At 39.9% G+C, this 14,831-nt stretch overlaps 1 protein-coding gene across 4 annotated transcripts in view; it reads left to right on the forward strand.

The window, feature by feature from the left end:
- Positions 1-14,374, forward strand: part of LOC145342865 (dnaJ homolog subfamily A member 1-like) — a 28,315-nt gene extending 13,941 nt beyond the window's left edge. For all 4 annotated transcript variants that reach the window (XM_080188400.1, XM_080188401.1, XM_080188399.1 and 1 more), the window contains exons 2-9: positions 365-512; positions 1,379-1,559; positions 7,258-7,362; positions 10,398-10,625; positions 11,122-11,236; positions 11,315-11,430; positions 12,035-12,135; positions 13,942-14,374. In XM_080188400.1, coding sequence (XP_080044526.1) covers positions 381-512; positions 1,379-1,559; positions 7,258-7,362; positions 10,398-10,625; positions 11,122-11,236; positions 11,315-11,430; positions 12,035-12,135; positions 13,942-14,160 — 1,197 coding nt within the window. In that variant the 5' untranslated portion in view covers positions 365-380 and the 3' untranslated portion in view covers positions 14,161-14,374. The remainder of the gene's footprint in view (positions 1-364; positions 513-1,378; positions 1,560-7,257; positions 7,363-10,397; positions 10,626-11,121; positions 11,237-11,314; positions 11,431-12,034; positions 12,136-13,941) is intronic.
- Positions 14,375-14,831: the final 457 nt, after the last annotated feature.

Consider the following 14,831-nt stretch of genomic DNA (forward strand, 5'->3'; position numbering starts at 1 on the left):
ATGCTGCTTAATGCCTCTCCTTGACCAAATGTTAGCTCAATCTTTTGCTTTATAAAGCTCCTGTGAAGCACCCTGGGGATGTTTTATTAAACTAAAGGTGCTATATAAATACAAATTGTGGGATATGTGGTTTGTTAGTGATTTCGGTTTCCCCAAGAGTACATTTTAAATTTCATTGCTCTGTTTGGAGTTGGTATGGCATTATGGGAAAGCTTGATCACCAAACATCATAATATGGTTGATGTAACTTTCCTCATTTTGTCTGGAGTGATTTAGGATTGGTTACTAATTGTGATGATAATTGCTACTTTTTATACCATCAGATTATGACATTTATTATCTTCTAAATTCATTTTTTTTTCAGACTCCTACAGTGAAAGATGGTGAAGGAAACTGTGTTCTACGATGTTTTGGGGGTTAAGCCCAGTGCAAGTGCTGAGGAACTCAAAAGGGCCTATAGAAAACTGGCTCTGAAATATCATCCTGACAAGAATCCAAATGAAGGTGAAAAGGTAGTTGTGTGTATCCAAGATTGTTTCAACTTAAAACACGATTGTTAATAGTTACCAAGCAGGTTATTGGTATGTTTCTGTGACTGGTCAAATGATGAAACCTGATTTCCATTTTGACCTTGTAAATAGAATCAGTAGCAACAATGACTTGAGAGCAGTAATCGCTGAGATCACTACCCTCTCTTGCCAGTCTGTTTTAAGAATGTACCTACTGGTGCATTAAATAGATACTAATCTGCAGAGTATGAATGCAGCAGAATGATCCAGGCAACAACATATTGACAAATGGCTATTTGAGAAATTTCAGTATTAAAATTTGCAACGATTGATTTTAATGTGTTTTTATTCTAATTGTGAAGTTGCATTGTTTTTAAAGAATAATAGAGTTGATATGTTTGAATCAACTATAGTGAGAAGATGACTATCCTTTGTGGGACTGAATCTGAGTCCCTCTGGATTAAATGATACCTTGTTTTGTTTCGGGTTAGTGCTGATTATTTTTGGGTTTTGTTTAAATTGGAATGTTTTTTGCTGCTGCATGTTATTGAAAATAAGGGAATGAAGTTGGCAGGTGAAACTATGCTGCTTTTGTGTGGAGAACAATTCATTTGTGATAGTTGACCTACAAAGAGAAATCGTTCTGTATAAATTGAAAAATTCTTTGAAGATGGAGACATTTCTAACCAGATGTCTGGCTCCAGCACTTGTCACCTGCGTGGATTTGTAATCTGTGGGTATGCATTTGAAAAGGAGATGTTTGTTACCTAATATATAGGTGTTGTTAACTCATCAGGCAGTTTAGTTTAAGCTATCTTTAGTTACACTAATTTGGTCTTGTAGGATAACTTGTTTCCTCTGTGCCACAGTTCAAACAGATTTCTCAAGCTTATGAAGTACTGTCAGATCCCAAGAAACGAGAACTCTATGACCGAGGTGGTGAGCAAGCCATTAAAGAAGGTGGTGGTACTGGTGGAGGATTTGGTTCGCCTATGGATATCTTTGATATGTTCTTTGGTGGAGGAGGCAGAATGCACAGAGATCGGCGAGGTAAAGAATGTCCTCTTCTGGTTTTTTCTGAATGTGTTCATTATTTGACTTTTTTTAAAAAAGTCAGCAAAATTAACATTCCAATTTCCACACCTTCAGCCCCCAACTCTGGTGATATAATGGGTAAGACATTATGGGAAGTAACCAACGTATTTATTCTTGAAAAATAGTAAGCCCCACTTGACAGCAGCTTCTCTTGGTTGATATTAGATTTGAGTGCTCACTCAAGTAACCATGCTAATAACTTCTGAATAGCCAGTTGAAACTACTTGAAGACCCAATTTTACTGAGATTGACAGAGCCTTAAATATTTGAATCTGCTTAATGGGCTATAATTGATATCTTTGCAACTGATTTCTTCAGTTGCAACTTTACCTTCACGGGAATGGAGACAGCCGGAACTGCAAGGGACTTGCTGTACTAAGGAGAGGATAAAGGGAGAGCCAGGCTTAGGGCTTTCACTTACCTTCTTGGGAGCCTAAACAGCTGAGCCTGCGAGGGTCACACTGAAGAGGCCAAGCTTAGGATTTTCAGTTACCTTTCTTGAGAGTGGAGACAATTGAATGTGCAAGGGACACAGAGTGCTGAGGCTGTGGGTGATATCACAGGAAAATTATAATTACTTACCAACCAATGAAATTACAAATTTGAGTGGCTTATTCTAAATTGCTTTTAGAGTAACGGTAATGAGAAATATTTTACAGATCAAGAAACCAGTTTAAAAATTAAAAAACAAATTAGAAACTAATGCAATACAGTAGGAATAGCAGGCCAGGCGATGTGTTGTATCGGCACGGTGTGGGAGCTGGTGGACCCCATTTTGGTCCCTGTGAACACAGCTGTAATAAGTGGTAGTTGCTTGAGGGACACGTAGGGAGGGGAGAGGTACCTGCATGGTGTGTCTCAGGAGGCAGTCACATTCCTTAGATTACATAAGAACATAAGAAATAGGAGCAGGAGTAGGCCATCTAGCCCTTCGAGCCTGCCCTGCCATTCAATAAGATCATGGCTGATCTGTCGCTGCTCAGTTCCACTTTCCCGCCCTCTTCCCATAACCCTTAATCCCCTCTCTAATCAAAAATCCATCAACCCGCATCTTAAAAATATTTAGCGAGGCAGCCCCCACCACTTCAATGGGCAGAGAATTCCAGAGATTCACTGCCCGTTGAAGTGGTGGAGGCTGCCTCGCTAAATATTTTTAAGATGCGGGTTGATGGATTTTTGATAAGAGAGGGGATTAAGGGTTATGGGGAGAGGGCGGGAAAGTGGAACTGAGCAGCGACAGATCAGCCATGATCTTATTGAATGGCGGGGCAGGCTCGAAGGGCTAGATGGCCTACTCCTGCTCCTATTTCTTATGTTCTTATGTAATCTAAGGAATGTGACTGCCTCCTGAGACACACCATGCAGGTACCTCTCCCCTCCCTACATGTCCCTCAAGCAACTACCACTTATTACAGCTGTGTTCACAGGGACCAAAATTAACCACGTTGAATTCGGTCAGGAACACGGAGGGTGTGACTGTGAGGGGAGGTAGGTGCAGGAGCGTTAGTCCTTGTCCAACATGTTCAAGATTCTTGCTCCCTGTGTGGGCAAGAGCGGGGATTATAGGGATGATGAGCAAATTGACCACAGCACTGTGCTACAGGAAATGGGGGAGGAGGGGAAGGAGAAGGTGGGGGGGGGGGGGGCAGATCTGTTGCATGGAAAATTAAAAAACTTAAAATTTAAAGAAGGTAGGAGTGCAGATTAATGATGAAGTGGATTGTTACCAGAACGAGGACAGAATGCGTGAATGTCATTTTGCAACAAGGAATTGCGACAAGAATAGGGGAACTTTAGTAATAGAGCAAACTTAAAGACCTTGTGTCTGAATGTACAAAGCATTTGGAACAAAATAAGTTTAACAGTTCAAATAAACACAAAGGATTATGATTTGGTGGCAATTACTGAGACATGGTTACAAGGAAACCAGATCTAGGAATTGAATATCCAGAGTATTCAGTATTTTGGAAAGATAGAAAGAAAAAGGAGGTGCTGTAGCTTTGCTAGTGAAGGAAGGGATCAGTGATGTAGTGAGGAATGATATAGACACTGGAGATCAAGTGGTGAAATCAGTCTGGGTAGAAATAAGAAATAGCAAAAGAAAGAAGTCCCTGGTAGGAGTAACCCATAGGTCCCCAAACAACAGTTTCCACAGTGGGGCACAGTATAAATCAGGAAGTAGTGGGGGTTTGTAAGATAAGTATGGCAATAATCATGAGTGATTTTAATATGCACATAGACTGGATTAATCAAATGACAAGAGTATTGAACATATTGGAGAGAAGTTCTTGAAGCAATGTTGTGGAATCAACCACAGAGCAGATTATTCTAGACTTACTATTGTGTAATGAGCAGGGATTAATTACTAATCTCATAGTTAATCCTCTAGGGAGTAATCATTGCATAATAGAATTCAAAATTCAGTTTGCGGGTGAGAAATTAGAGTCCTACACTCGTATCCTGGAGTTTAAACAAAGGTAATTACGTAAGCATGTCTTGTGGACTGGGCAGGAAAGCTAAATGGTGGGACAGTGGCAACTGTTGGAGATATTCACTTCCTCCCAACTAAAATGTAGCCGAGAGAGGAAGGAGGATTATAAGAGAGGGAAAAACATCTGTGGCTAAGCAAGGATATTGAAGACGTAATAAAGACAAAAACTAAGGTATATCATATTGCAAAGGGCAGTGACGGGCTGGAAGACTGGGAAACTTTTAAAGGTCAATAGAGAGTTACTAAAAAGAGCAAAGGTAAATTATGAAAGAAAACTAGCACAAGATATAAATAGCAAAAACTTCCATAAATATGTAAAAGGAACAAGAGTAACTTAAGTTAATGTTGGTCCCTTGGAGGATGAGACCTGAAAGTTAAATGTGGGAAACACAGAAATGATGGAACGCTAAATCAATATTTTGCCTCAGTTTTCACAGTGGAGGACACTAGTACCATCCCAATAGTAATACACAATGCAGAGGAAATGGAGGAACTTAGAATAATCGTTACCAATAGAGAAATGGCAAACAATTGGGATAGCAGGAAGACAAGTCTCCAGGGCCTGATAGCCTACAGTATTAAAGGAAGGGTAGTGGAGTTAATGGATTCATAGGTTATAATATTCCAGAGTTCCCTGGATATGGGAAAGATGCCTGTGGATTGACAAAAGGGATTCAAAAAGGGAAGGAGGCCAAAAGTAAGAAACTATAGACCAGTTGGTTTAATGTCTGTTGTTGGGGAAATTATTATTAAGGAATAATAACAGAGCATTTGGAAAGTCAAAAAGTAATCCATCAGAGTCGGCATGGCTTTACGAATGGGTAAATCACATTTGACTAATTTGCTAGAGTTCTTTGAAGATGTAAGAAGCCAAATGGATAATGAGGATTCTGTGGTCGTAGTATATCTGGACTTTAGGAAGTCATTTGATAAGGTGCTGTACAGGTTAATACACAAGGTAAGATCACATGGGGTTGGGGTAATTTATTAGCTTGGATAGAAAGCTGGCTAACTGACAGAAGGCAGAGTGTTGAGATAAATGGGTCCTTTTTTGATTGGCAAGATATAACTAATAATGCCACAGGATTTGATCCTTGGGCCCCAACTATTTACAATCTATATTAATGACTTGGATACAGAGATAGAAGGTACTATAGCCAAATTTGCAGATTACTCTAAAATAAGTGGGACAGTAAGTTACAGTGAGGAAATAAATTTAGAAATGGATGTAGATAGATTAGGTGGGAGGGCCAACATGTGGCAATGGAGTTTAATATGGATAAGTGTGAGGTTATCTATTTTGGTTGGAAAAATGGAAAGGCGCCTTGTTATCTAAAGCAGAGAGAATTTGGGGTGCCATAGTGCAGAGGGACCTGGGTGCTCTTGTGCATGAGTTGCAGAAAACTTCTTACTGCAGGTAAGAAGGAAAGCAAATAGAATTTTGGCTCTTATAGCTAACGGTATAAGTACAAAAGTATGGAAGTATTGCTACAACTGTGCAAGGCATTGGTGAGACCACACCTGGAGCAATATCTACAGTTTTAGCCCCCATTTTTGAGGAAGCACGTAATGGCGTTAGAAGTAGTTCAGAGGAAGTTCACTAGATTGATTCCAGAGATGAGGGGTTTATCTTATGATGAGATTGAGCAGTTTAGGCCTATATTGTCTAGAGTTTAGAAGAATGAAAGGAGATTTAACTGAGGTATCTAAGATGATCAGATGTATTGACAAAGTAGATGTAGAGTGGATTATTCCTCTTGTGGGGCAATGGTCATAGTTTTAGGAGAAGGGGCAGCAGATATAAAACAGGGAAGGAAAGAGTATTTCTCTGTTAAAGTTTTATTTATTAGTGTCGCAAGTAGGCTTCCATTAACACTGTAATTAAGTTACTGTGAAAATCCCCTAGTCGCCACACTCCGGCACCTGTTCAGGTACAGTGAGGGAGAATATAGCGTGGCCAATCCACCTAACCAGCACGTCTTTCAGACTGAGAGGAAACTGGAGCACCCAGAGGAAACCTACATAGGCACAGGAAGAATGTGCACACTCCACACTGACAGTGACCCAAGCCAGGAATTGAACTGGGCTCCCTGCTGCTGTGAGGCAGCAATGCTAAGCACTGTGCCACCATGCTGCCCTGATCACCTCAAAGGGTGGTGAGTCTGTGGAATTCACTACCCCGGAGTGTGGTGAATTCTGGGACATCTAGTACATCGACAGATTTTTAATTAGTGAAGTGTTATGGACAATAGGTAAGAAGGTGGAGTTGAGCCCTGATTGTTTTGAATGGAGAAGCAGATTTGAAGGGCTGAATTGCCTACTCCTACTCCTAGTTCTCATGTGCTTATGATTCTTAAAATATTGGGGTGGAAAATGATAGCGTGAAGAGCTAGGCCAGTTGTGCTGCACGTAAGTTGAAAGCACTGAATACAAGACAAATTCAAGATATACGTATCTCATACTTAAGATGGTATCACAGTTTGCTATATATTACAAGCAGAATGTTTCATTCCAATTAAGTACTGGACCTTTACAGAGGTAAAGAAATACAATGATTATTTAAGATTTGGTCCTGACTCTCCACTTTGTAATGTGAAGACTAGTTTCAATTGGCAGTGCAGATAGGGAACAATATCTAATGTCACTGTTTGGCACTAGAAGTTTTATATGAACTATTTTAGCGATTGGGGAGAATAAAATCAATTCTGAGTGCCTTAAACAGCATCAAATACATTTGTCATTTCACTTTGTGAGAATTTGAATTTTTGTCAATACTTGCAATCTATTCAGTTGAAAACACAATATTAAACAAACAGTAAAATCTGAACTAACTTTAATGCAACAATAATAACCTTTTTTTCCTCAGTACCCTGCAATTGAGGGAAAATCCATTGGCCTTGGGCTTCTGTCTGGTTTGACAGTAAACACTTTAAAAAGTCTGACTTCCACTTAGCTAATAAGAGAAAGCTTGTATTTTTTCAGTAAATATCTGGCTGATATGCTGGAGAAAGATCATGTGGTAAACTCATTGGCAATTTTGAGACAATTAATGGGACTTGCTAGATATTTTCTAGCATTTTAATTAGAAATCATATCACATGAACACAGCCTTGGCAATTAATATAACTAAATTAAGTGATTTTTCTTTTTAACTATCTGCAGGGAAAAATGTGGTCCATCAGCTTTCTGTGTCATTGGAGGACATGTACAATGGTGCGACTAGGAAATTAGCACTGCAGAAAAATGTAATATGTGAGAAATGTGAAGGTAAGTGACTTTTTTGAAATGATGGTTATGATTTTGGAAATGTATTGCAGCAAAAAGAAATCCTTTTCACTTTCACTTTTTTTTTCTTCTCCATACACTGCCCACCTGCCACCTCACCCCTAGACATGCAAACAACCATACCCTTCAAGGATGCAATGAATTTCAAAGACGTGTGCAACTGACTGTCTGCACTCAGTTAAGGCAGAGTCAGGGAACAGTAGAATTTAGGTCATAGGCCTGGTTAGAACTAAGGACTTGAGGCAAACTATTAAGGTTGAAAGACAAATCTATGTTATGCCTTTGCATAGCTGGGGGGGGTACCAATGGTAGCTTACACCATTAAAGTCCACTGAGTCCTTCAGCTCCCATCTCGCTGCCTTTAACAAATCCATCCATTCTCCCAGTTCCTTAGTCTCCACGTCATGCAACCATTCTATTACCCGCACTAGTTTGCCTTATCCTTGCCTTCCATTTCACCAGCTTCCATATTCAATGGATCATCCTCCAGCATGATACCACTCCATCACATTCATCTGATCTTCCCCTTTCAGCTGTCTGAAGATAGTTTCCTTCCCAATGCCCAAGTCTGTTTCACTGTCATCCCTCCCAGTGTAAACAGTGAAGATGCAGCATTTGCTGTTTTACCTCCTCCCTCCACCCTCCAGGGCTAAAAACACTCAACCAGTATCTCTGCCTTGTTTTTGTGTTCGTGATTCTGCTATTTCCCATTTTTTGTCTCTTTTAGAATTGCCTTTTTATTTCTTGTTCTAATATGACCTGCTTTTGCCTTACACCATAATCCCATTTGCCATGCCATCTTGCTCCTGCCTTCTATCCTATCACAGACCTACTTTTTTTGTGTTCTTGCCCCCATTCTTTTCCTCTTTCCATGCCCCCATATTTGCTTAAAATCTGTTACATCTCTAATTTTATCCCGTTCTGATGCAGGGTCATTTACCTGTTGAGTAGCTTTAGCATGTTCTGTTTTTTGTTTTTCATGCCTCTGTAGTATTTTGCTTTTGCGGTAAATTGATTATTTCACTCTTTCTATAATTTTCTATCTGGTACTATCACATCCTAAAAATGCTATTAATTTCATCTGGCTCCTACCTTATTACTGCAATCTCCGCTAACCTTTGTCTCCCCATACTCCCAAACAATAGGAAATTACCGTGATCACCTGTGGGGGCGTTGAGTGTTTCCCATATAGTATTTGATGGGTGCCAGCACATCTCCCACTGCCTCAATGTAGGACTCCCTTTCCCATAGCCACTGATTCTTTCTTTTCCATATACTACCTATTTGCACACACCAGTTGTATCCCAGATTAGATAACTTTTTGAGTGTAGAAAAATTATAAAGCAATATATGATCAAGATACTCTTCCATGTGACATGATTTATGCTGAAATATTAACAGTAGTTAAAATGCAACTTTAGTCAGTTGTCTTGAACAATTCATTGTGTGACATTATTGACGTACTTAAACTCTCCCATTCATTAAGTAACAGGCTGACATCTTCCCTGTAAGATATCTACCTTATCTTGATGTTTTGGTAATGTTGTAGGAAGTTATGTACAGTTTCTCAGGTGTTATACTTCCATCTATTTTAGAACATAAGAACGTAAGAAATAGGAGTAGGAGTATGCCATCTAGCCCTTCGAGCCTGCCCCACCATTCAGTAAGATCATGGCTGATCTGAAGTGGATTAGTTCCACTTACCTACCTGCTCCCCATAACCCCTAATTCCCTTATCGATCAGAAATCTATCTACTCGTGACTTAAACATATTGAACGAGGCTGCCTCCACCACTTCAATGGGCAGAGAATTCCAGAGATTCACCACCCTCGAGAGAAGAAGTTCCTCCTCAACTCTGTTCTTAACCCCCCCCCCACGTTTTGAGGCTGTGCCTTCTAGTTCTGGTTTCTTTTCTAAGTGGAAAGAATCTCTCTACCTCTACCCTATCTAGCCCCTTCATTATTTGTAAGTCTCTATAACATCCCCCCTCAGCCTTCTAAACTCCGAGTACAGGCTCAGTCTATTTAATCTCTCCTCATAAGCTAACCTCCTCATCTCCGGTATCAGCCTGGTGAACCTTCTCTGTACTCCCTCCAAAGCCAATATATCCTTTCGCAAATAAGGGGACCAAAACTGCACTCAGTACTCCAGCTGCGGCCTCACCAGTGCCCTGTGCAGTTGCAGCAAGACCTCCCTGCTTTTATATTGTATCCCCCTCGCGATAAAGGCCAATATTTCGCCTTCTTGATCACCTGCTGCACCTGCAGACTTAGGTTTTGCAATTCGTGCACAAGGACCCCCAGGTCCCTTTGCACAGTGGCATGCTGCAACTTTTCACCATTTAAATAATATTCCATCCTACTATTATTTCTTCCAAAGTGGATAACCTTTATTGTGATGTGTTTTGTAATTCTGTCATTTCCTGTTGGCGTCATACTCGTCTCCAGTAATTCTCTCCAAGGAATTTTCCACAGCGACACCCACCTGCAGCTTGTTGCAAAGTTGAGCCTAATGCTCCTACTCAGAATTGTCACTAATAACTTTGAGGTGGTTTGCTGCCTTTCTCTGCACTGATCCTGCCAAAGTAAACCCAATCTTTATTTTGAACTATGACTAGTATTTGATTTTGTCTTCATAATACCACAAACTCTGCCTCTTCTCTCTGTGTGTCTCTCTCTCTCTTCCTTCTCCCGCCCCCAACACAGTCACAATTGCTTGCCCTGTACCAATCATATCATCACTCTCCTCAACATTTCTAAACAATTATTTGTGCACTGTAATGAACACCTTGCTGTTGTTGTTCATAAGTAACTTTAATCCACATAATCATAATTTTACACTGCTAAATCATAGCTGGCTCTGCGTATCAGAATGTGGCATCAAACTCAGGTGTTAGATTATTTTTAACTCTTGCACTATCTTCAAACAGTGAAATGTCTGCTGTGTGCAAGTCATATTTTGATTTGTCAGTTGTAACCATTTCTCCCCCTCTGATTTTTCTCACCCCTTCATATAGGTCGTGGTGGTAAGAAAGGGTCGGTAGAGTGCTGCCCTGTCTGTCGTGGATCGGGTATGCAAGTACGCATCCACCAAATTGGACCAGGCATGGTTCAGCAAATTCAGTCTGTGTGCCAAGAGTGTCATGGCCAAGGAGAACGCATCAGTCCCAAGGATAGATGTAAAAACTGTAGTGGAAGAAAAATTGTTGTGGAAAAGAAGATCCTAGAAGTTCACGTTGATAAAGGTATGATGAAGTGATGGTAGATTTAAAACCATAGAAGGGAGTCTTTCTCTCCACCACCCAGAGATTCCCTGGCTGACGTAGGTTGTTTGGACCCAGAGTGGGATTTGGAATTTAGCATAGCGGTGACACAAGCCTGTTGGGAACGTGACTTTCTGTATTTCTGGGAAGAGCTTGTTTTGCACCCACTTTGATGCTTGGAGCAATTTTATTTAAGATCTCCAGCTTAAACTAAGCAAAATATGAAAGATTAGAGTTCCCAATGATAAGCAGAATTTGAACCCATTCCCATTCAACACCACTGAAGCTACAGAATACGATTTATGCATACCCATTTCACTAAACTAAAGTTGTGACATTTATATGTTCCTATGAAACTCAATTGTGTACTTTACAGTTTTCTCTCACAAATAGGTTTTGAACAGTGGTTGGGGAAGAGAGGGTACATTTTTGTAGAGATTCCAGTCTAACATCTTTCTTTGTTTCTTGTGGGACAAAGGAATGAAGGATGGCCAGAAACTAACATTCCATGGTGAAGGTGACCAGGAACCTGGCTTGGAACCTGGGGATATCATCATTGTGCTCGATCAAAAGGAGCACAGTGTCTTCAATAGGTAATGTATTTTCAGTGGTTATGTGGCTGATGTCTGTGACATAAATTGACATTTATGATTCTTTGCTTTTTATTTTAGGCAGGGAGAGGATCTTGTTATTCATATGGAACTGGAGCTGGTGGAGGCTCTGTGTGGCTTTCATCGCCCAATCACAACTTTGGATAAACGAACTATAATCATTACATCACATCCTGGTAAATATCAGTGAGGACTGACTGGTTCACTGGGTAATCTGCTGTATGTCTGATTATGTGGCTTTGATCCATATTTACCCATAAATTGTCAGTGTCACCTTGTAAAATCATTCTGGAGTAGAACGTGATCAGCTTTTGTTGTTTGAAGCTGAGTAGAAGGAATTTAGCTATCAGTAGCTGAAATGTTGCTCTGAGAAAACGGCACGGTAGCACAGTGGTTAGCACTGCTACTTCACAGCTCCAGGGACCTGGGTTCGATTCCCGGCTTGGGTCGCTGTCTGTGTGGAGTTTGCACATTCTCCTCGTGTCTGCATGGGTTTTCTCTGGGTGTTCTGGTTTCCTCCCACAGTCCAAAGATGTGCAGGCTAGATTGGCCGTGCTAAAATGCATAGTTTAGGGGGATTGGTGGGTAAATATGTAGGGATATCGGGATAAGGCCTGGGTGGGATTGTGGTCAGTGCATGCTTGATGGGCTGAATGGCCTCTTTCTGTATTGTAGGGTTTCCATGATTCTTTGATTTCAGTGAAAAATACCCCAAAAAGGATATTTTTAACCTGGGATTCTGAAATGTTTGTTGAATGTTGTTTCTTGTGTTTGTCGCAGGTCACATTGTTAAACATGGAGATATCAAGTGTGTGCTGAATGAGGGAATGCCTATTTATCGCAGGCCATATGAGAAAGGTCGTCTAATCATCCAGTTCAAGGTATGTAGTTTTTTTTTTAAAGTGCATTGGTCAGTAACTCCCTCATACTTTGTTTTGCATTTTAAATTTGATTACCAAATGTATGTTGGTATAAATATTGAACTTAATTTCCCAGCTAGTTTCAATGGACTGAATTAGATGAACAGTAGACAAAATTGTGGCCAGCATAACTTATTGTTGTTCCATTTTAAGAATCATATTAGATAGCACACAGGTCTGGGGTTAAAGCCATATTTTTGCCTAATTTGGCAAGTCTGGTGTACCCCTTTGGGGCAAGAGTTGCAAAACATGTAACCTGGGGCCGGATGACTTGTAACGACATGATACTGATTCATCCCAAAATGAAGTGCAAAACTGACCTTATGTCTATCTCCCTGGACTGTTCAATCAATTCCACGTATCTGGCTAAGTTCTGAAGACTTGAAAACACTTGCTCTTGATATGCAAGCAAGGCTGCAATGGAATCTTATATCCATTTACTTCGAGCAGAGCTTCCTTTTAAGCATGTGATGCCTGCTCTTAAATGCAAGTACAGCTCCTATTGAAATTTTTTAAGCAGGTGTGTGGGAGCTAGTTTGAGGCTAAATATTAAACTGGCTTTCACTTAATTTACGGCTCAGCTAACACACAGACTTGCAGAGCCAGTACTCTGGTTAAGACGCTTCTTTATTGTTCAGGCCTGGTCAACAAATGCTGGAGGGTGATTTGTGGCAATTCCAAATCACTTATATTTTTCCGTATTACAATTATGCAATGTTAAGACTTTTGCCCTTCCCTCACCTCACCCTAGTTGGGTATGAGCCAACCATTATTAGTATGGATTAGTTACCTTGGCCAATAACATTTACTATCTGACAGCATGGGAATGTGTGATTTTGTGGATTTGGACTCTTTCTCAGTATTATGGTGCATGCTAGACAATTCTTATCTGGTGGAATGGACAAACTTCATTCGCATGTCTCCAGGATCATCTGGACCCCATACTGATGAGTTGCTTTTTCCCTTCACATGGTAGCCGTGTTGTTCCAAAGAATGTGATTTTTTTTTTTCACTTGGCTATAGTCAAGGTATATGTAAAAACATGTTTAAATTCTCTTAAGTGATTGTGTGTCTTTATGCAAACAGTGCCTTCTCTAAACCATATTTACTGATGGGACTAAAAAAGACCAAGTTATTCTAAGCTCGTTCCTTCAGGGTAGTACTAGGTATCTGACAGCTGTTTGAAATGGTGAATTGTTTTGACCCTGGGACCAGATTGTGTGGCTATGTTGCTTGTGACAGACTGACTTTTTGAAGCCAATACAACATTCTTTGTATTGCAATATTAAATGCTTTCAGAGCTATACCCAGCCTCAGAACAGTGAATAGTCAAGATAGCGTTTCAGTACCATTTTGAAGCTTGAGGGATTGCTCAGATCTTGGCCAAAATTGATCCTCCAACCATAATAGATTCTAATGTTTAATTGCTGGATGAGGGAACCTTAATTTGCATAAATTAACTGCCACCTTTATCTAAAACATCTGACTACTTCAGAAGGTACTGCAAGTAGCTGTGAGATGCTTTAGTATATTGTCATGTAAAAGGTGCAACTTTTACTGCAAATGTTGCTTGTGGGAGCTTAAAAGTTTGACTATCTATGAATCTACAGGTGACGTTGTAGTCATTGACCCCATGATCAATTTCCATATGACAATAGGTTGGCATGAATGTCAGCATTTCTTTGTTTGTAGAACATGCATCTTAACTGAAAAGCAGCTGATACAATATATATATATAGTTAATTACATATCTTTCTTGCCTTTTAGGTAAACTTTCCTCCCAATGGCTCCATCCAAACAGAAAAACTAGCTCTTCTAGAAAAATTGCTCCCTGCACGACATGAGGTTGACATCACTGATGACATGGAACAAGTAGATTTGGTAGATTTTGATCCACAGCAGTCAAGGCAACGCTACAATGGTGAGGCATATCATGATGATGAGGATGATCACCCCAGAACTGGGGTTCAGTGTCAGACCTCCTAAAAACAGGCCTTCTCTATGACTTCAAATTGTGTTTGTTTGTGGAAGACTTGAGTATGAAGACTGCAACCTCAATCATTGTACATGTTTAACATCCATGGTTGCATTGGTTGTAATTGGAGGATAATGCTTTTGTGTACTCTTGAATGTTTATTGGTGTACTCTACAAACTTGTATTTAAATAAAGATACTGTCTTTGGGGGCTAATTTCACTTGAGATTTTTTGTAAATCTGAATTAATGATAGCTGTGAGCTGGAACTCCAGTCTTTGATTTTCAGCTACTAGCTTTGAGCATTATTAGTACAAGATGTTTCAAAGAGTTGTATGGCAATAATTACTACCTCAAGTTGAATGATCTCTAATAACAAACCCACATCATAAGAAAGTAGCAAATTATAGACCAGTTAGCCTAATTTAATTCATTGGAAAGTGTAGGCATTTAGTAAGTTTAACAGTTAGTTGAGGTTGTACATTTAAATAAGGGAGAAGAGCTGTAAATGCACTATATTGACACGGATAGAAGATTAGTTAATGGACAGGAAACAGATGGATGGGATACTTAAGTTGATAATCTCTAACTATTGGAGTAATGACTTGGATACATTATTTCATCAGCAAACTTAGCTTTACTACTTGCATTTTATTTAAGTGGGAATGTGAGCTGAGATTACTA

This window comes from Carcharhinus amblyrhynchos, chromosome 5, assembly GCF_965287045.1.
Source record: "Carcharhinus amblyrhynchos chromosome 5, sCarAmb.v2.hapA, whole genome shotgun sequence".
NCBI classification, from domain to species: Eukaryota; Metazoa; Chordata; class Chondrichthyes; order Carcharhiniformes; family Carcharhinidae; genus Carcharhinus; species Carcharhinus amblyrhynchos.